This window comes from Borostomias antarcticus (assembly GCF_949987555.1).
Source record: "Borostomias antarcticus genome assembly, chromosome: 15".
NCBI classification, from domain to species: Eukaryota; Metazoa; Chordata; class Actinopteri; order Stomiiformes; family Stomiidae; genus Borostomias; species Borostomias antarcticus.
In genome coordinates, this window is record NC_140248.1 from 16,115,713 (window position 1) to 16,136,495 (window position 20,783).

Sequence of the window (20,783 nt, forward strand, 5' to 3'; positions counted from 1 at the left end):
ACCATTGTGTAACTGAGTGTCAGGGCCATGGTCAACCCTTTTAAATGTTAACTGAATAAATAGTATTGCCCCCCCCCCCTCTACAGTACCCCAGTTTCCATGAACAAATGACATCTAGGCACCCTACAGAGACATCAGTGCAACTGCATGCTGCCTGGGGAGTTTGAGAGCTGCTGATTGGAGAAGCGCACCCCCGCCCCCCCACACAGGCACAGTGGTGTTCCTCTACATGATCTGGCGCGGCATGCCGTACCCCCTCATGCCAGACTGAGATGCCCCCTGGTTGCTGCCCATCTGCATGCCGATCAGGTTCTGACCGCGGCGCAGCTGCTCCTCAGAAAACGCCCTGCGGTTGCCCTGAGCCTTCCTGAATGAACACAGGAGTGGACACAGCTGATCATTTCACTGTTGTCACACTCATGCAGGTTACTGATGGGGCAGTAATGAGATAATAGAACACAAGCATTTTGTAGCCGCCAAACAGGAAACAATGTGATGTATGTAAGCATAGCATTGTGTTTGTTGAGTTGTGATATCAGTGTTGAATACTGATCCATTTGTGCTTGTGTTTGACTTGTATGACTCATAAAGATCATGAGTGTGTCCGTTCTGACCTGTGGAACCAATCCGGTTCTCCACGGTAATGGCCGTCGTCCTTTGTGAGGGCCATACTGCCAAGAGCTGCCAGGGTCCTCTGAACAGCCGCCAAATCTTTCCCTGCAGGCATCAGACTTGTTCAGTAACATTCAATAAATCCGATACATGATGAATCAAACTCTTCTCTGTTTAGGAATCTGTCATTGGCAAAAAAAAAGGCATACAGGAAACAAGCCGGAGGCATGGCTCAATGAGCACTGATCAAATGTTTTGTGAGAGGGAGGCTCGATGGGAGACTGTGGTAACTACCTTCCCATAGGTCCACAGTCTGGAAGAGGTCTGTTTTGATCACTCCGTAGACCTCAGCTGCCTGCAGGAACTGAGAGATCTTCTCCATTTGCTTGAAGGCCATCTTGGTCTCGGGGATCTTCTTGATGGGTTTTTCACCCACGGGGTGGAGGCTGTTGATGAGCCTGCAGAGAATCTGCTCAGAGAGAAACGGTGAGAACAGATACAGCCTCTTCTGTGGTGGCAACGGTGGATGGAAGCGTGTCATGTTTTTTTTATATATATAAGTTAATTTTTTAGGGCTTTTCAGCTTTAATGGACAGGACAGTGTAGAGAGACAGGAAACGTGGGAGAGAGAGAGGGGAGACACGCGGCAGAGCTGGGAATTGAACCTGGGTCTGCCGCGCGAAGGACTAGCCTTCATATGGTGCACGCCTTACCCAGTGAGCTACCGGGGTGCCCTCTGGAAGCGTGTCATGTTTGTTGCCCACAGTTCCACTAGTAATGTAGATGCCAGTGTAACATCATAGCGCTGAATAAGAGATTACAACATTACAGTGAGAAGGACTTGTTCTACGGACTCAGGGGAACTCACTGTCCCATCCTTGAGCCAGTCCTGGAAGTTTTCTCTGCCCGGCTGTGGCTTATCTGTGTCTCCACCACACTGGACGATGACCCACTCCACCAGACGGGCCTCCAGGTCCTTGGAGTACTTCTGATCGATCTTCTCCTGCACCTCTCTGCTCATCCCATAACTGGGGCCTCTGTTGGCCATGGCTGCTGGAATAAGATGCACGGTAGTGCTTCCCCAACACGGACTGAAAGGAAACTCTACCAGTTCAAGCACGCACACACACACACACACACACACACACACACACACACACACAAAGACTACTTAACAATTTACACTAATTTCATTATTTTTGTAAAGGAGGTCAAATCCATGTATTATGTAAGCTGTGTGCACCGAGTTGCACTGTGCTTATGCTATGAATCTATAAATAATGCATTGTTTTGCAAGAGAGCAATACAGCTTTTGTGATACAGTATGTTAAAACAAACGGGCGTACAAAGCTTGTGAAGTTATCAGAGAGGTGAACGTAAACACTACTTTGGTCATCACATCCGCAATACATAATCAGTTATTTATAAGGAGCCATCTTTTAAGATGAAGTGAGAGAGAAATGTGTTAAACAGAACAATTTCCGCCCGCGTTCATCTCTTCACTGGATGGCATCCAAAGCAATATTGATGAGACGCCATCGCTCTTAAGCGCAGGAGCAAATGCAACATCCACACAGGCCATCATAAACACGCTCGGACCATCATGCCAAATAGGCCCTCAGAGGCAAAAAATATTTTTTGAGGCATTGTGTAAGTGCCTGAAATAGGCAGGCTACCTGTTTAGCGTGTGCAAAATTGAACATGTAGGCCCATTCGGAATGACATTGTCACCGCGCATTTTTCTGATTTGGATCAATTTAGCCTACTTACTTGTCCGAAATAAATGTATGATCCACTTCGTTTTGTGTCTCGTCGTTAGTCCTCTGCAGTCACATGCTGATGTAGCCTAACTGGATATCTTGGGTGCGGTGTTTCTCTCAGCATCCGTTCTTCTCGAAGGCTACTCGCACAGCTTTCAGTGCCAGGAAAGTCAATTGATGCATCAGCGCCTTCCCGCTCCGGGCAAGAAGCAAGCGCATGGCAAACCAGGACAGCGTCGACTCGCATCCAGTGGAAATGTTTGTCTCTAATGGCTGCTATGTAACGAGCTTATATTTTTACAAATAGATAATTTAAGTAATTCGCTTTCTCCATAGCCAACAATTGTATTTTCATATTGAACTATAAATTGTGCGGGAAGAGCATAGACCTCCGCCCATGAATGCATGTCGTCATAGGCGATTTTACCCTCTGAGAGTAGGGGGGGGCAACATTTTGACTTGAGGAGAAAAAAAAACAGTTCTGCCGTCCTGTCCCATCCCATCTATTTACAAAGAATGCCAGTTGTGAACAGTATGCTAATAAGAAATCCGTATGACAATTCAATATGCACAACACATCAAACTTCATCTAGACACCACAAGCATGTCAATATGATTTTATGACCTAGCACTAGGCCATACCCAACATCACAACATACAACTGCCTGCTGGTGTTAGCTTCCTCGCCGATGGTGATGTTGCTAGTGCTAGTGCTAGTGCTAGCTTTCAATAGCCTCTGGAGCACTTCTGCATTCGATTGCACCTGCTGCAATGTCATTTCGAGTGGTAGCTTCTTCATAAGCATTGCCAGTTTTATTTTATTTTTTTATGAAGTGGTGGTCAATTGTTTTTATAGCTCTTTTCGCCATTGTGAGCAGGTTGGCTAGTTGTAGCTTGTTGAGCACTGAGCAGTACAGTCAGAAAAAAAAAAGTCTTAAGTTCACTATTTTGGAGCTCAGACCTATTTGTGGTAGTTTTTACATAATCCTAGTCCAAAAAATTAATGGAGGTGAATAGCCGGTCGTGTTTGGGCAGCTCATGGACAAAAAAATTGCCACAAAGTATGTTCCCGATCGGGTTTTATTGATCATATTATATCCATTGATTTATATTGACAACAAAGCCAGAGATGTTTAGATTAATCCGCGTCCCATATTTGTTTTGATCAACAAACACTTCTACCTAACACTATCAATGAAATATGAGCTACCAAGCAATCCTAGGCTTCTCGACTTGTTGTGTAGACTGTGACCTGGAAGTGGCTCTTCTTCTACGGTAGCCTCCAAACTCAGTCAAGTTCAAGCGGAAGTTTACAAACGTATGTACTGCTGAAAATAGTTCTATGCTAAATGATAAATAAAACTTGAAGCAGACTTTGTGCCGATTTTTTTTTGTCAAAACATCAACGGACACCAGTGACCACTTGGTGAGTTTCCTGTCTTTGAAAACAAGTTTATGGTGTTTTTGAGGGCTTTTGTCTATGCACCTATGGATCCATTGAGTGTGTCAGCGGCGACGGGCTGTATCTCGAGAGTGCACCGCTTGACGAAACTTTGATATCGGCCGTTGTATATGATATATACAATAACCTTATAACATGGCTTATCATGCTAAATTCTGAACCTGTCCTTCAAGTCAATGGGGCATTCGTAAATGCGTTGGAAAAACTATGATAAATGTGGTTTTAATATATATATAATATAATTGCTTACTCGTTTTCCCTCTCTCTCTCTCTCTCTCTCTCTCTCTCCCTCCCTCCCTCTTTCCCTCTCTTTCTCTCCCTCCCTCTCTCTCCCTCCCCCTCTCCCAGCAGGCCTGCAGCCCTGCCCCTGACCCTAGTGATGACTGGAGGGTCTGTCACGTGTGCAACATGACCTTCCGCTCTGGCCAGTATCTGACAGCCAAGTATCACTATCAGGGCAAGGTGCACGCCAGGAACCTCCTCAAACAGAAGACCGTGGAGGGGAAGGGGCCAGCATGCACCAGGAACCTCCTCAAACAGGAGACCGTGGAGGGGGAGGGGCCAGCATGCGCCAGGAAACTCCTCAAACAAGAGACAGTGGAGGGGGAGGGGCCAGCATGCGCCAGGAACCTCCTCAAACAGGAGACCGCGGAGGGGGAGGGGCCAGCATGTTGTCCTCCTCATGTACAGTATGACCCCGATTTCTTCTGCACCATCTGCAACGTCTTCTGCAACGCAAAGACGGCCCCGCAGCACTATAGCGGCAGGAAGCATAAGAACCAGCTGATCAAGATGAAGAGCCCTGATGGAAACCCAACACAAAAACACAAACGCACAGAAGAAAAAGCTGACAGAGACCCTGTTACCAAACCTGGTGAGAGAAGGAGGGAGGTGGGGGTCTAGAGGCAGGTTGACAAGGAATGATGAGAGGGAGAGGTAGGCAGGGGGAGAGAGAGAGAGATGAGACAGAGAGGTAGATAGATAAAGAGAACAAGATATGAGCTGTTTCAGAGGTGTATTTGTATGTGCTATAGTGTCTGACAGTTTGGCTGTGTTTATGAAACATTCAGCTCACAAATGTCCTCTTTTCAATTGGTTCTAAAAATCTTTTCCTGTTCTTGATATGGTGCAGTATGAAGTGTTCCACCAGAGGGCGTAGTCTACATAGGTGGTGGCTATTGACTCATTGTGTCCCTCCTGTCTCTGTCTCTTCCTGCGGCAGCAGTCTGTGTGCCTATTTGAGCTCTCAAAGCTCCTCTGCTCCGGCCGGTGGCTGCAGCTCAGCTGTCTGACACGTCCTCCCTGCGTGTCTCTGACGCGTCCTCCCTGTGTGTCTCTGACGCGTCCTCCCTGCTCCGTCTCTGACGCGTCCTCCCTGTGTGTCTCCTCAGTGAGGGGCTTCCCCTGCACCTTGTGCAACGTGCACCTCAACTCCATGGAACAGTACCAGGACCACGTCAGAGGGTCAAAACACAAGAGACAGTATGTGCATCTATGTATTTATCTATGTATCTATCAGTTGATCCATCCGTCCATCCCTCCATCCATCCCTCCATCCATCCATCCATCCCACCTTCCCAGAGGACCAAAGCCAAGAGAATTATCAACCACAACACAGACAGACCCATATGTACAAGACACACACCTGCAGTTCGTTTTTAGTCCACATATAGTTCAATAAATGCTGTCCCATGTGTGCCTGTTCAGACTTTACTTTTAAAGAAACAAAAATGGAATCATTTGAATAATGTCTTTCTTCGAAATCGAATTTCTATGATTTCAGAGAGAAGAGAGTGGGCGACACAACAGCAAGCAGCACCCCCTCAGACAACCAGCAGTCCAAATGAAAACCAGAACCAGTTCTCAGCTCAAAACCAGAACCCAGCAGAGACACAGTCCAGCGATGAGGCCGAGCCAGTACAGGGGGCCTGGGGAACCAGGTTCAACCAGGACTGAGAGTGATCCCACCTCCACTAAGAGTGATCCCACCTCCACACCGCCACCAACCTGGCACTCTACCCACTCCCAAAGAGAGGAGCCAGCCCAGAGGCTGATACCCTAAAACCCCTGAACCCCCTCAGCCCACCAGCTAGTCACCCTCCCACCATTCCCATGCCTCCCTGGGTGAGGGATGAGGGGAGGGGTAGTCTTGAGGCTGTATTGTAACAGGCCGTGCGTAACGTCTCTCAGTCTTGCTTCTTTGTTCCTAGTGTATGCTGCTCACCCATACCCAGGAAGGGAGGGAGTGTGATCCCCAGCTAGTCACCAGTTTGATGTTTATTGAAAGCAGAAGAAGAAGACTGCCAGTTAATGGAATCACATCCTCTTTCATGTATCATACTCAGTATTTGTCAGTAAATTATCTGAACATTCTACAGCACAAAATTACATTGTGATTAATCTCTTCCAGGAACGGCTCTTGTGCACACATGTGAGTGAGTGATTACATGAGGTGAATGACTAGATTCCGCACCCCCACTATAAAATGATGATGGTATTGTCCATGTGACACTTTAGCTCCTGGGCCTTTCCACAGATCCTCGCCTGCCATGTCAGTGCCCACTGGTCTGGCTGTCCAGGTGGGCACGCGCATTCCTCAGCATCTCCATATATAGCCTGTTGTTCTCACTGGAATACAAACAAATAAACAAACCAACGCAGGGTCAAAACTATTTAATGTTATCTCTGTACCATGTACTAGTGCATGCTACTATTGTTGACCGTGGAGATTCATGCTGTCTGAATGAGCACTCACGTGGCCACAGATAGGTCGAACATCAGGTTGCCCATGTCCATGTAATACTGGGCATCTGTTCGGAGAGCTGTCCAGTACTCGTTAGCCTTGGGTAGAGAAAGTAGCCTGTTACAGTAATACACATACTGTCCGTATAGGTCTATTTATATGTTTCAGTTGATACACACACACACACACACACACACGTGCAGGATGCAGGAACCAGAGGGTAGAAAAGACACACTCTTGATATTGTGCAGCTTAAGATAAGACAAGCATCTGAAACTTTCAGACATGACTGAATCCTTAACATAAAATAGCCAGAACATTGCTAGTTTCCACCTGTTCTTGAATGGTGTAGCCCCACTGGTTCTGAGGGTGGGTGGGGTCCCAGTAGCCCGACTGTCTCTTCAGCCTGAGAAACCGCTTTGCTGCATCCTCTTTCAGAAACGGGGCAGTAAAAACCCCTGTCCAAAATATAGCAGAAATGAATTTAGAATCTATTGGTTTTCACCTGTGCAAAGTATGACAATTGGTTTAGCTGCTTGACATATAGATTTTGCCTCTTAACAAAGCTCACAAAAATGAAAAAAGATAATTGGCTACTGAAGGATAGAAATAGCCTGCCTTGATGCTTAAAACTTAAAAACCAAGTCTATGGATTGGTACACATAAACTCTGCAAAAAATATTTGTTCTGCTGAAAGGTTCACTCCAGAGACTTTACCTGTAAGAAAAGGTTTTGACTTACCACTTATAAGGGCGAAAAGTATCACGACTTTCATGTTTCTGACCTGAAAAACAATACCTGAAAAACAATGCACTTTCAATGGTGAGGCGATTCTGATTTTGTACCATTGGCACTTTAAAACAATGCATTTTCATTACAATGCATGTCTAATGTATCATCATTCATACTGTAAATTGAAGTCACAGCCATAATACTTTTTTTTTTTTTTTAACCACACAGGCCCCCCAAACATACAATGACCTGACCTGACCCCCCCCCCCAAAAAAAAAAAGTTTATCTACTAGTAGCGAGAGAGATGATAGTCAAATAGTCAGAGTCCCTGCAAAAGTGAGTTTTACCTGAAGCTGGAGTAGTGAAGTGCTGCTCAGATGAGCGACAGTGCGAGAGCCTGCTCCCAGAATCTCACACATGGATGTGAAGGGAACAGAACTTTCTTTCACAGGATTTGTAGTCGGTGAGCCAACATGAATGAATGCGTCACGCTTGCTGTGTAGCTACTTCTTCTGATGCCAAGGCTTCTCACAGACAGGCAGGTTGTTCACACACACATTCCACCTGTGGCTCCAGCACTGCTTAAACAAACACGTCCACTACTCAGGGTCACACAGTCGAGAAACTGTGAGGCCAGTCAAAAGAACGACTGGAAACATTTGGAAACTTTGACATCTCAGTAACACAATTCTCTGTCAACATTGAGCTTTTATTAATGAAAGCAATATAAATGTATGTTACAAAAATTTAAATGAGTCATATTACTTCGAGAGAAATTATATAGTAAAAAAAGAAAAAAAAGTGTGCAAATCAAAAAAAAAGTGTAATATGATTACAGTATATATCCGGATGAGCCAAATGGTTGCCTGGTGACCGTCCCTGTGAGTTCTGGTGAGATGGTCTCAGATTAGTGCTTCAGATATATGGACATAACATTAGATTCCACATTCAAAACAAAAAACATCATTCATACCGATAAAAGAATACTGACATAATTTATCAAGATAACCACTGTAGGAGATTCAGGATTAGCCATCTAGGAAAGGTTCCTGTGACCTTCAAAACTAAACCACTTCTGTCAGAGTAATCCCATACTTGACAGCATATTTAATAATTAAAATATTAAACACATACATGTTGACACTAGCAACAGATAAATAGACAAGCAATCACACAGCTTTAACCAGCAAAAGGAATGTCAACTAGGTTAAAAAGGAACCATCTTATAATATTGTTCCATTTCACCACTCCCAAAAAAGTGCTTTTGTGTCAGTCACTTAATGAGACTAATTGGTACTAGCAATCTCAACCCAACAGACAGGCAACCGTTCCTTTGAAACCAGTGTTCAATAATATCAACTGAGCAGCAAACAAAATTTCACTAAGTGGCTAGAGGGCCAAACAGTTAAAGCTCTCGTTTCAAACAGCACTCACAACAAATCACTCTATACTAATGGAATAATACATCCCCATGAGCTTAAAAATAACACTCCAGTCCTTCATACATGGGGTATCGTGCAGTCAATATATGTTGTTATGACCTTGTGTGCAACATGAAATGGTACGAGCAGATCAATCTTCATGTAGATGTTTGTTCAGCAGAAGCATGCAGCTGATGTGTCCATCGGCATGGGGAGAGATGTGCATGGATACCAGCATGAGATTCAAACAGAGCCGTTGCACAAGGTTGTGTTCAGATGGATCTCTCTGCAACAAGCCCTGCTTCCTCTCCTGCTAGGGATGCAGTATGGAAATAAGATTAACCACCCGTGACATTTGCTGCCCCCTTCTGGTTCTGAAATGCTCATGCATGAATAAAAAAAGCACACCACTGCCCCACTATTTGCACTTGTCATTTGTAAATTTAAAGATGTTTCTCTCACTGATGTATGTACTGTGGTATCCCAGAATGACCTATTGCAACCCAAGTAAGGCTGATTCATCAGCAGGTTAAACAGAATCACTACGAACCAGACCACAATGTGGAAATAAATAAACTGTTCACAAAAAGGCCAAGGAGGTCTGGAAAGAGTGTGAACAAAGTGGCATGGCATCGGTCAAAACAAAAACAAAAAACCTATGGGCAGGGAGAGATACTGAGGCGAGTATTCAAGGAGTTCACTTATTCACAGTAAGTGTTTTTGCAGCACCTAGCACATTGAGAAAAGTAGTGGCCTGAGTGTGGGGAAAGGGGATTGAGGTCAGGATGGTATGTTGGTTGGTAGGTGTCGCCACACTGCAGTGTCCTGTGGTCACCACCCACACCTCAAACCGAGGTGGTCAGCTTGTCTATGAGGTCGTCGATGGTGTAGACTATGAGCTTGATGTCATCCTTCTCAGTCATGCGGTGACGGCCGTGCTTGCGCAGGATGACGTCGACGTCACTGCTGAGCGCGCGCTCCGCCACCTGCATGGAGATGTGCCACGGAACATCCTGGTCGTTCATCCCATGGATGAGCCGGACGGGGCAGGTCACTGGAATGGGGCTCTGGAGGACGCAGTGCTGCTCCGCCTCCTTCAGGAAGTCCAGGGTGAACGTGATGGAGCCCTCCTCGTTGTGTTTAGTGGAGACCACCCACTGACCCTTCTCTTCAATCTCCTTCCTCGTCTACAATGACAGGCAACAGGAGGAAAATGACCACAGGGGAATCACGACAACTAGGGATTTCAAATTAAAGTGAAATAATAATTGCCGTTTTGGAACCAAACACTTAATTTCTTTGTTTCCCTGGCACAAAAGGAGGAATAAAAATCGGCTGGATTGTTATTTTAAACATCGGCATCAGCCCAGAATTTTGCAATCGGTGCATCCCTTACGACAACGACTAGGATGGCAACTATATATTTGCAAATGCACTCAGAGCTGTGAGTGCAGGTGTTTCTCTTTATTCCAGTATCTGTGCTAGCGCTGGTTAGCATCAGCTGCCTTGCTAGTGGAAAGTATTAGTTCCTGGATTTTTGCATGAAAACCTCCACGAAACGCTCGTTATGCTAAAGCTGTGTTCACACCTACGCGATTGACCGCCGATTCTTGCGGCGAGTTTATATTGGAAGTCAATACAATTCGCCCAGCCGGGCGGCGCGGTAGGAGCAGATCGGGCGGCGCGGTAGGAGCAGATCAGGCGGCGCGGCACAGGCGAACCACCGCCGGCGGCTTAACGCCAGAGTTGGATTTTCTCAACTTTTGCGGTGGATTCGCGTGGTGACCTAGCTCACCGCCGGTACCGCTGAATTCTGCGGCGAGATCAGGGTGAACCCTGGCGTGACCTGGCTGTTGCCGCTCTGGTGTGAGCACAGCTTAAGGACAAGACTTCTGTAGCCCACATTCGTCCACAGCTGTCGCGACTCGCACATGTGACGTAATCTCTGCTGCGCACAGCTCTGCTGGCTTGCATACTGCAAAATACGATCGGATGTAGTAGGACAGCCTGGTAATTTTGCCACACAGCAAGTGGCATACTATGTATTGGGACATACTACATCCTTTTTTGGGCATACTATGTAGTATGGAAGTATGCGATTCGGAGCACAGCCATAGTCTTGTTACTGGCCGTTCTCAGCTGCGTTCTAGCGACTATTTCAAAGTAGAAATCTCCAGACGTTCTCGGTTGTCTGGTATCACAAGACTAGATTGGTGGCGCTTCGGATTGCTACAATATCCAGATAGAAATACTGTATAATGTCGTGAGTGAAACTAAACATAATTGATAAACTTAAATGTCAATTTGAGGTGTTTTGGGGAGGGGGGAGAGTCATAAAAGAATCTGGACCCAAAACTAGCTAAAGCTAACCAAAGCTAATGCGGATTCCAGCGTGAGTGCAAAATGAAGCTTAACGTTGAAAATCAATCGTGGAGTGCCCCTTTAATCTAAATGATAAATTGTCTATCCCTTCTTGCTTTTCCCATTGATAAGCAACTGTAACTGTGTGGACTCACCTCTATAGGAAGGGTACTGAAAACGGTGACAAAGTGGTCTGCAGCTGTGGAGATGCCAACCAGGGCGGCAATCCTTTCTGGACGGGCGATGGCTGCCAAGAGCATCAGCCAGCCTCCCATACTTGAGCCCACCAGGATCTGCAGCAGAGCACAGTATGAGGAATAACCCCCATGATAGAGGGGTCAACCTGGCTCATGTCTCATATCTCTAGAGTTAGAGGTAACCAGTGAAAGGGACAAGAGAGAAAGTAGTATGGCATATTGATTGTATCCTTACTTGTGGCCCTTCAACAAGCTCATCCAGTACATATAGAACATCTTTCTTCCAAGTGCCAACACAGCCATCTGCCATTTCTCCTTCAGATGACCCACAGCCTGTATAATCAAACCTAAGAGAGACAACATCACCATATCACTACAACTACTACTACTATTACTACTACTACTAGAGCCTCCCAAAGAAAGCAATGCTAGCCGAACAGTGGAAGCCTTTATGCCAGCCAACATGTAGCTTTTCTGAAGTAGCCTATCTTCCATTCCATCACTGTACATAGCATCAGTACACTTTGCTTACCTCAAATAGGAGTGGCCTAGAGATCTGCAGAACTCCTCTAAAGCTTCAGCCTTCTGTCCACCCATGTTGGAGGCAAAGCCTGGTAAGAAGACTACGCCTGGGCTCTTCCCCATCACCTTTCTGTAGGCCAACTTCGGCAGGCCGGGGCGCGTGGCATACTGCACTGTAGCCTTATGTCTCACACCTGTGTAAATCATGATTGGGACATTTTGATGCAAGCAGTATTTCGTCTCCATAACATTAACGTTACATGTGTTTGAATTTGACCTCACACTGTGACTGTAGCTAGCTAGGTGACACTATAGCTTCCTAACCGATATATATATATCTTTAAATCTCACTGGTTCTGAATGGTTTGAGAGGAAATCAAATATATTGTCGACTGTCAAGTTAGCTGGCTAACTAACGTTAGCTACACACACAAGGGGATTGCGCTAGGCAGTCTTGGGCTAACCAACGCTAACGTAGAACCTGCTGAACATTTGCACCCAACGTTACTTAAATAAAAATATGAAAATAGGCTACCTAGTAGATAGATAGCTAGGTAAACTAGCAATGGCAATAACTGCCTCAAGAGCATGTTACTGATGGCACGTTGCTAGCTAACCCGTTGCTAAGAGATGCCTAGCATGCTAGCTGACCTAGCCGCTAGTTAAGCCGGGACAAAATTGTGGAAAACACAGGGCTGGTGGGCTATCATTAACTGGAAGCTATACTTTAAGTTAGCTACGATAATTTGCTAGCAAACGTTCGCAAGTAACTAACTGAAATGTGCACGTTTTTATGGACAAGCAAGCAGAACTTGTGTACCATAACGCGACAGACCTTACCAGACAACGTGACTGCTTTTCTTTGGACATTCAATTGAAGGACCCTGCGAAAAGCCCTCAATACAGTGGACGCCATTCTGTCCCGCGGAGACTTCGGAGGACAAGCGTCCGACCTTAGAGCTCGTCTGGTGTCTGCTGATTAACTGATGGTTAAACCCAAACCAAGCTCGCTTGCTCCTGCCACCCCCTGAGCCGGAGGAAACTGTGCTCTAATTGACCCCCATAGCGTTTTGATGATGATGATGATGATGATGATGATGATGATGATGATAATAGATCATAGGTCTACTCATGATCATCATTAATCACACAGGTAGGCTAAGCCAATATTTGTTTGCAACACAAAAGGCTACAATTTACATTCATTAAACACAACATAAAGCCACACATGGCATCATTGATGTGACGGCAGTCACCAGTCCCTCCAGCTTCACTGCATGCTTCTGCGCATCACAGTGAGATTTGTGGAGTGGGCTATCACACACGCTCGTTAGCAATCTTCTGGCCCGAGGGGGCAATGGATGGAGGACCGCAGGAAGAAGAGGAACGTTGGTGTGAAAGTTAGAATGCGGTCATCAATGTGGTGTGGTCACAGTCTTCTGGGGAAGAGTGTGATGGAGGCTGTGGGGCGCTGCACCTGCACCCCTTGAAGCAACTGTAAAACCGGGTGTGGCTGTCGGTGGTCAACTTTAGCCTGCTGGTGGGACTGAGTCACTGTTCTCTCTAGGCCGTCCGCGGACGAGCCCTCCATCGGCGTTTCCAGTCATCCTGATCCTCCAGGCGTCTAGCTAGCTCACCAGTGCTCTCACACCGGCAATTGCCTTCCTCGCTTTAAGATCTTGCTAGGACAAGTTGACCCATGAACCCATGCAGGTTCTTGAAGTCGTTGACCTCCGTCAGAGCAGTGTCTCCTGTTGTCATTAGAAGCGGATGGTCCAGGAGGATGTTATAGGTGATAACCTCGGTGCTACTGGCATTTAGCCGAAGGCCAATTGGCCTACTGTCTCCACTCTGCACCGGAGCTCCTGTGTCTGCTCCATGGGCCTGGAGAACAGGCTGATGTCATCCGCGTAGTCCCTGTTCCGTTACATTAGGACTACAGCTGGGTGTCGTCTCAACCTCTTAGGTGTAATAGTGAGGCCAAGTTCCTGCTCCCAACTACTGATGGCCTGCCTAAATGTATTGTCCAGGATTAGAGGAACTGGGAAAGGGTTTCCCCTTGCAACACCCCTGCCAGTAGGCTAGGCTATGTCAAACTCCTCACTTGGCTCTTGTACCTGTATAGTTTCTATGGCATAGATTGGGAGGGACACTGACACATGTAGCAGAGCTGAACGCACATGGAGGAAGACTAAGCTGCAGGTCCACCACGATTTTCTGGAAGAATACCTTTACTCTTTTAACAAGGCCATAAGAAATGCTATAAGAGATCACTTCTCAAAATGGATCTCTAGAAATCAAAGCAATTCCAAGGCACTTTTCTTAACGATAAACAACCTTTTAAATCCCGGCCCCTACAGTATACACCTATAATGTCCTCTACTTCAAAGTGTGAAGAATTTGTAGCATATTTTACAGACAAGATAAGTGGCATTAGGATGAATATCACCCAGTCAGGACCAAATGTTTTGATTGATGACCCTCTTCCTCCACGGAGCAGGGTTATGAACTTGTTTACACAGAGATGCTGAGCAAAGTGGCATCACAATTTAAGTCGTCTACCTGGCCCCTTGATCCTATTCCCACCAAGTTCTTCAAGACTTTTTTTTAACACTGTATCTGTGGACACACTAGCTATTGTAAATTGTTCCCTCAGTACAAGGGTTTTTTCATCAGCACTTAAAACTGCCCTGTTAAAACCCATTCTGAAGAAAAAACAACTTGGAGTCCTTAGTAATTTTAGATCAATTTCCAACCTCCTCTTTTTAAGTAAAAATTTTGAAATAATTGTATTCAAACAGCTGAATGATTTCCTAGCTGCAACTTGTATCCTGGACACTTTTCAGTCAGGTGTTCACCAGCATCATAGAGACATCGCTGGTCAAGGTTATCAACAAGGGTTAAGAAAGACAGGCTAACCCTAGGGCCCTTACTTTTCAGTCTGTACATGTTACCCCTATGCAATGTCATGAGAAGGAACAACATTAGTTACCGTAGCTATGCTGATGACTGTCACTGAATACGAAATGCCAGGCAAGAAATGTGAAAAAGGTGTTGTGCTGGACTCTGATCTTAGCTTTGAGGCCCATATAAAGAATGTGACAAGGACCTCATTTTATCACCTAAGAAACATTGCCAAGGAACCTTTCCTTTCCCAGACTGATACTGAAAGACTAATACATGCTTTTATTACTAGCAGGTTGGACTATTGTAACGCTCTCCTGTCTGGCCTACCAAACAAAGTGATGAATCAACTCCAACCGATTCAAAATGCTGCAGCACGTGTTCTAACAAAGACCAGAATGAGGGCTCACATCACACCATTTTAAAATCACTGCAGTCAGTTTTAGAATAGATTTTAAGATTATTTTGTTAGTCTATAGGTCATTACATTATCAAGCACCAAAATACATATCAGATATGCTTTTAAAATATACACCTAGTAGGTCCCTCAGGTCCTCTGGCATTGAGCTTTTAGTGGTCCCTAGAGCCAGGACTAAGAGGCATGGGGAGGCAGCCTTCAGTTCTTATGCCCCCAGCCTTTGGAACACCCTGCCAGAGGACCTGTGAATATCTGAGACTGTGGTAACTTTTAAGTGAGATCTTTAAACATACCTTTTAACATTGCTTTTACCACATAGCTTTACTTGTTTTAATAACTTAGTGTTCTTAATTAGCATTCTGTTTTTATATTTTTTGTTCTATTTTACACTATCTTTAAATTTTTTATTATTTTACTTTTATTGTTTCTTATAAATCTGTTCTCACTGTGTTCACATGTTATATGTTTTTATACTTCTCCTTTTATGTAAAGCACTATTTGCTACATTGATTTGTATGGATAGTGCTATATAAATAAAATGACATTGACATTCACATGTGGACGTTTCTACTCACTTGGGCCTACATGTAACATCTCGCCTCGGGTCAGAGCCAGTCAGGAACAGTGTATCTCTCTCGGGGCCACCCTTCTGCACCCACCGGGGAAGACCGTGTGTCTCTAGCCCACTCTGAGGCCGAGTTGTCGTGGATAGTGGCGTGATGGCGAGACTCCGCCCTCCCAGTTGTGGCTCACTTCCGTTGTGTTGTGGCCGGTTTGTGTTGTGTTGTGGCCGATGTGTTTTGTTTTGTGGCTGATTTGTGTTGTGTTGTGGCTGATTTGTGTTGTGCTGTGGCCTGTTTGTGTTGTGTTGTGGCCGGTTTGTGTTGTGTTGTTGCCGATTTGTGTTGCGTTGTCACCTTTTTGATGCGTTGTCACTTTTTTTGATGCATTGTTCCTTTTTTTGATGCGTTGTCACTTTTTTTTGATGCGTTGTCACTTTTTTTTATGTGTTGTGTTGTGACACTTCAGGGCCACCGTAGACATGGCTCCTGGAGGTGTGCCCGGATATATAGCCCGGGTGACCCCTCACCCAGGCTCGGGGTGGTAAAAGGATAGCCCCTCGGCCCCGAGCCTGGGGGGAGTGAAACATCGACACCCACCCTCAGTCTGTTCCTCAGTAACTACGTTAGTAGTCCCCATCAGTGTTGTGTTGCTTCAATGACTCAGTGTGCTACTAACCGTTTTCTGTCTCCCCTAGTGTCTCTCTCTCTCCCTCCTATCCTCTAACCAGGTCCAGTGTCAGCTACGGAGCTGTGGATATCGTAGTATTTAGTACACACACACACACGTACACACAGACACACATCAGTCCACATCCGGCTTAGGTCTGGACCTGATGCTCTTAGCCTTTCTTGCTCCGAAAACTTAATTTAAAAACTTAATTTAATATTATTTATTGTTCTTTAAATGTACTTAGCCATTAGACAAATATATTCCAGGAGCCTGCCCCAGGTTGCCTGTTTCAATATCTGTGTGGTCTGTATGGCTCTATGTGCTACTAACCCTGCTCTGCCTTCCCTCTGCCTTCCCTCTCCCTAGTGCCTCTCTCTCTCCCTCCTATCTTCTAACCAGGTCCAGTGGATGCCCCACTGTCACCAGCAGACCTCCCGAAGTCCGATAGATACCCCTGTGTCTACTGTGGATGATGTAGCATGTCCGTAGAATATTCTTTCTCCTATGATGCTTTTAGCCTCTCTCACTCTGAAATGTAATTCAATGCAATGTATTGCTTCATAAATGTTCTTAGCCGGTAGACAAACATACTCCTGGAGCTTGCTCGATCGCCTTGTTGAGAGGGGTCAGGGAAGAATTTTTACAGCTCACTTATCTGGCCCCCGGGTGATTACTGTTTTTTTGCTTCCCTCTGGAATATGTAGAGAGTGGGTCGTATGCCCACCTCCCTTGTTCTCTGTAAAGCGCATTGTGTTGCCTCTGGGTATGAAATGCGCTATACAAATAAAGCTTTGATTGATTGATTGATTGATTGATTGATCAGTGACTACTCATTAACTAATCATTGGTTCCTCATTACTCAGTTACTACTCATCTTTGGTGTATCTTATTGTAAAGTACTACCGGCCTACGTTTTGGTGGTGGTTGCAAATCAGCACGTAGCCTACGGCTGATTTGTTATGATTTTTAAAAAATATTTTAAACTTTAAACAGTTGCTGTAGCGCCACCATCAGGACGATTGGCCCACAATACCAGTTGAGGACTTTTAGTATAGGACTGGACCTGTGGGCAAAGTCTGGTGATTTTTCTTGCATGGGAAGTCAGATTTCCTATGAAGAAGATTCAGAATAGTAGGAAATACAAGAGGGTGCCCGCCCCTAAAAAGCCATGTTAAACTCATACTCGCCAGTAGAGGACGCTCCTACTCTAAACTGTAAAGCATTGGTTTTCCATCTTTCCCAAATGCACAATGACGTTAGAGACAATGAGCAGACGATAGATAGATAGATAGATAGATAGATAGATAGATAGATAGATAGATAGATGGATAGATAGATAGATAGATAGATAGATAGATAGATAGATAGATAGATAGATAGATAGATAGATAGATAGATAGACAGAGATAGATAGGATTTGACCTATTCCATGTTATCATGTCACAAAATGCAAATGTAGGCTATAACATATCTGTTTTCAGTCTTTGTTAGGATGAAACCAAAGACGTTGTGAGAGAGTTGATCTTACTGATGGCTGATCAAAATGGGTCTCAAACTACCGCTGCAACAGGTTCAGCGAGAGTGGGCTGCTCTCGTGGACCTCCGTGCGTTCTCGATTCCTCATCATTTTGACTTCCATGCAAGATGGCCTCGACTCTCACCTCGACCCTAAACTCAAAATGAACGCAACCCCCCTGCTTCTCAATTGTGAAAAGATGCCGACAATTTGGCAATTTCTGCAACTTGTGTCAAGACTCATGATGACTAATTCCCATATTCAAAGGTGAACGGGCGAAAGAGGGCCATTTGATGGCAGCCAAGCGCGCTTTATCAGATCTGAAAGATGTCAATGGTATCCTATCTATTCGAAGTGGTGAAAACTGTTAAGTTGTGTACAATTCTTCCGAAAAAGAGAAATTTAGAGACATATAGGCTACACATGAGGTAGCCTTCGCCCTTCGTGCAGGCGGAAAGTGTTAGTGTGTTTTTTCCGCAGCCATGCTCTAATTGTTCTCATGTGTCTTTATATCGCTTACAAAGGTTAACACTTGAAAGCTCAGTCCCAAGTCAGCAGTTCATTATTCTCGACCCTTGACATTGCAGGTGCAGAATTAAATAGATTTTCCCTTCACCAAACCGCATGGTGCTCATATGTCAGATTTAATTAGAGGAGATATATTGATTAGCCTGCATTTGTAGCATTGTGTTAATTCAGTTGATCATTATCAGACGTTAAAATGTTAAGGGGCATGTTGTGCATGCGCCACATGTAATGGATGCGCACATGCAAGCAGCCACGCTCTCTCCTGCACACACACATACACACACATAGGCCTATACGCACCCACGCACGGGCACATGCACGCGCGCACACGCACACATACAGTACATACACAATACATACACGCACACACACACAGGCAGGGATATTTACATTTTGTACAGATATGACTTAGTCTGGATTTAGACCCGCAATCCAAAGGGAAAGTAGAGGACAGGTGATTTACAAAAGAGTTTAGAAGCTTACAAGGTCATGATGGATGACTACAACCCTGTCGCGATCGATTTCCTGACTGGGTGCCTTGCAACAATCAGAGCAGTAGCCTCTGACCACAGCATTGCCAGGCAGCCACAGCATCCATATCGGCTACCCACAAGCGGGACCCCTGAGAACTATTCTCCACAGGTCGAATCATCTTAAGCGAAATTTAGTGAAACATATCTTACACAGTTACAAACTGGATTCTAAACAGATTTCCCATATATAATGTGTCAAAACTATCATTAACACACACCGAGCTAAAATAGATTAGATATAACCAGCATAGGCTTATAGTGAAATAATAATTTCCTCGAATCAACTTGTCTTGACCAATCAACTGTCTTGCGGTGGAAAAACATACGAGCCTTTTCTCAGCAAGGCTATGAGACGTATTGTTCGGAAAGAAAACAAAAATTGTCCACTAAATGTTTTGTTGATGGGAAAGCTACTTATTTCTCAGTAATATGGCTTAACACAATGATTTACGTCAAGACAGTTACAGACACAGTAACTGTGTCAGTCGAAGATGGAGTGAAAAGACGTGCCATTAAAACGGTAAAAACCGTAAAAAATAGTAAAATATTTCCGAGATTTAAATATCACATTTATTTGAAATATATTTGTCAAACTGTTGTCAAACGTATTTATATATTTATTGCTTAAAATATGAAGTTTAAAACTTGTTTGAATGTGTAGTGGTGCAGCGAGCCACGCGAGTCCAAAGGAGCTCTCTTTGAGAAGCCACGTGTCCGTTTCCAAAGCCTCTCCAACTTAACCACCTCCATTGTACGACTAACCCACATCGGCAGCGTCCCTCCACATAAAGGGATTTGCAATTTCAAGATATTTCAGCTTAAATGTTTTTGACAGTTCCCTCGCTTTTGCTACGGCTTGGTTATTTTAACTGTGCCAAATGGGTCACCTTGGCTAGCTGTCTGTGCGCAAAGGGCTTTTGCGCGCATTCAGTCTGAATTTTTTCCAACTTTCCTTGACGGGGAAACCAGCTGCTGGTCGTGAAAAGACGGCTTATTAATTGTCCTTTGTCATGCAGAATTGCTTGATTTCTAAAGAAACGTACAAAGGCTCTTTTTCAGGATTCAAGTATTTTGTTTCGTGCGTATTTTCAAACCATCGAATCAGCTGCAGCGCCGCGCCGTCTACCAGACTCAGGTACTGACGGCCTGCTCCCTTTGTCCGCTTTTAATGCTCTTGTAAATCGGGCAGACTGATTTGTTACAAGCTGCTCTTTTAATCTGATAGATAAGAGACATGTCTAAGAAAAGCCGTAAATGAAAAATTAGTTGGAATAAAGACAAGGGCGAGTCTGCTAGATGGGCGCCTGTTGACTCAAGCGGCCCTCGAGCGTTGGGGTAGCCCTCTCAGCAGCCCTGTCAAGGTCACGTCAACAATTCGCTTTTCTTCTCTTTAAAAGACACTGTAGCCTTTTTTCCTTCAATGAATTGATCGCCACAAAATTAAGAATAAATAAATTGAGCATTTGGAGCACCGGGCGTATAAGCTCCCCCAGGGCGCATACCCTCGGGCTATTGAATGGATAAAGGCCGCTCTACAGAGGACGCAGTGAGCAAAATGGGGCTCTATGGTGCAATTAACAAAATGCCCTAATCCCATACCTTAACAAATGCAAATATTGGAGTTTTGTTAAAATGTTTAAGTGAACAATTAAATGTAAGTTTACAAGTGCAACTTCTCATCCCAAAGGCACAATAACGTGAATATATTAGTAGCAGTCCTTTGAAAGGGGTTTGTTGTCATCTGAAGCCTGATGGTAAGTTTCCAGGGAAATAAATACCATTTAAATCCTATTTTAATAAATAAATGTGGGTTTCAGAATCTACTAATGAACAAGAAAATC

At 44.8% G+C, this 20,783-nt stretch overlaps 3 protein-coding genes across 3 annotated transcripts; all 3 read right to left on the minus strand.

The window, feature by feature from the left end:
- Window positions 1-225: 225 nt before the first annotated feature.
- On the minus strand, window positions 226-1,660 carry tagln3a (transgelin 3a; the record flags this gene model as incomplete). The annotated part of the gene is made up of 4 exons (XM_084449589.1): window positions 226-367; window positions 615-717; window positions 907-1,081; window positions 1,481-1,660. 4 exons carry the CDS (start codon window positions 1,658-1,660, stop codon window positions 226-228), a joined length of 600 nt encoding a protein of 199 aa, XP_084305715.1.
- A 4,134-nt stretch (window positions 1,661-5,794) lies between these two features.
- LOC311319001 (uncharacterized protein C3orf85-like) lies at window positions 5,795-7,710 on the minus strand. Its single transcript, XM_084450435.1, has 5 exons — window positions 7,657-7,710; window positions 7,319-7,375; window positions 6,911-7,035; window positions 6,590-6,675; window positions 5,795-6,462 (listed from the first exon to the last, which is right to left on the minus strand). The coding sequence occupies exons 2-5, from the start codon at window positions 7,350-7,352 to the stop codon at window positions 6,387-6,389; spliced, it is 321 nt and encodes a 106-aa protein (XP_084306561.1). The 5' UTR covers window positions 7,353-7,375; window positions 7,657-7,710; the 3' UTR covers window positions 5,795-6,386.
- Window positions 7,711-8,129: 419 nt separating this feature from the next.
- Window positions 8,130-12,031, minus strand: abhd10a (abhydrolase domain containing 10, depalmitoylase a). The gene is made up of 4 exons (XM_084450434.1): window positions 11,821-12,031; window positions 11,524-11,635; window positions 11,247-11,384; window positions 8,130-9,917 (listed from the first exon to the last, which is right to left on the minus strand). Exons 1-4 carry the CDS (start codon window positions 12,015-12,017, stop codon window positions 9,576-9,578), a joined length of 789 nt encoding a protein of 262 aa, XP_084306560.1. The 5' UTR covers window positions 12,018-12,031; the 3' UTR covers window positions 8,130-9,575.
- Between the last annotated feature and the right edge of the window lie 8,752 nt (window positions 12,032-20,783).

Bases quoted from the DNA above. Each gene is read 5' to 3' on its own strand.
- abhd10a (XM_084450434.1), bottom strand. From the start codon at position 12,017: ATGATTTACACAGGTGTGAGACATAAGGCTACAGTGCAGTATGCCACG. The intron at 11,636-11,820 runs GTAAGCAAAGTG...TGTCTCTCTTAG, and splicing joins CTAGGCCACTCCTATTTGAG to GTTTGATTATACAGGCTGTG. The intron at 11,385-11,523 runs GTAAGGATACAA...GCTCTGCTGCAG, and splicing joins AGCTTGTTGAAGGGCCACAA to ATCCTGGTGGGCTCAAGTAT.
- LOC311319001 (XM_084450435.1), bottom strand. From the start codon at position 7,352: ATGAAAGTCGTGATACTTTTCGCCCTTATAAGTG. The intron at 7,036-7,318 runs GTAAGTCAAAAC...TATTTTGGACAG, and splicing joins ACTTTTCGCCCTTATAAGTG to GGGTTTTTACTGCCCCGTTT. The intron at 6,463-6,589 runs GTGAGTGCTCAT...TTTGTATTCCAG, and splicing joins TTCGACCTATCTGTGGCCAC to TGAGAACAACAGGCTATATA.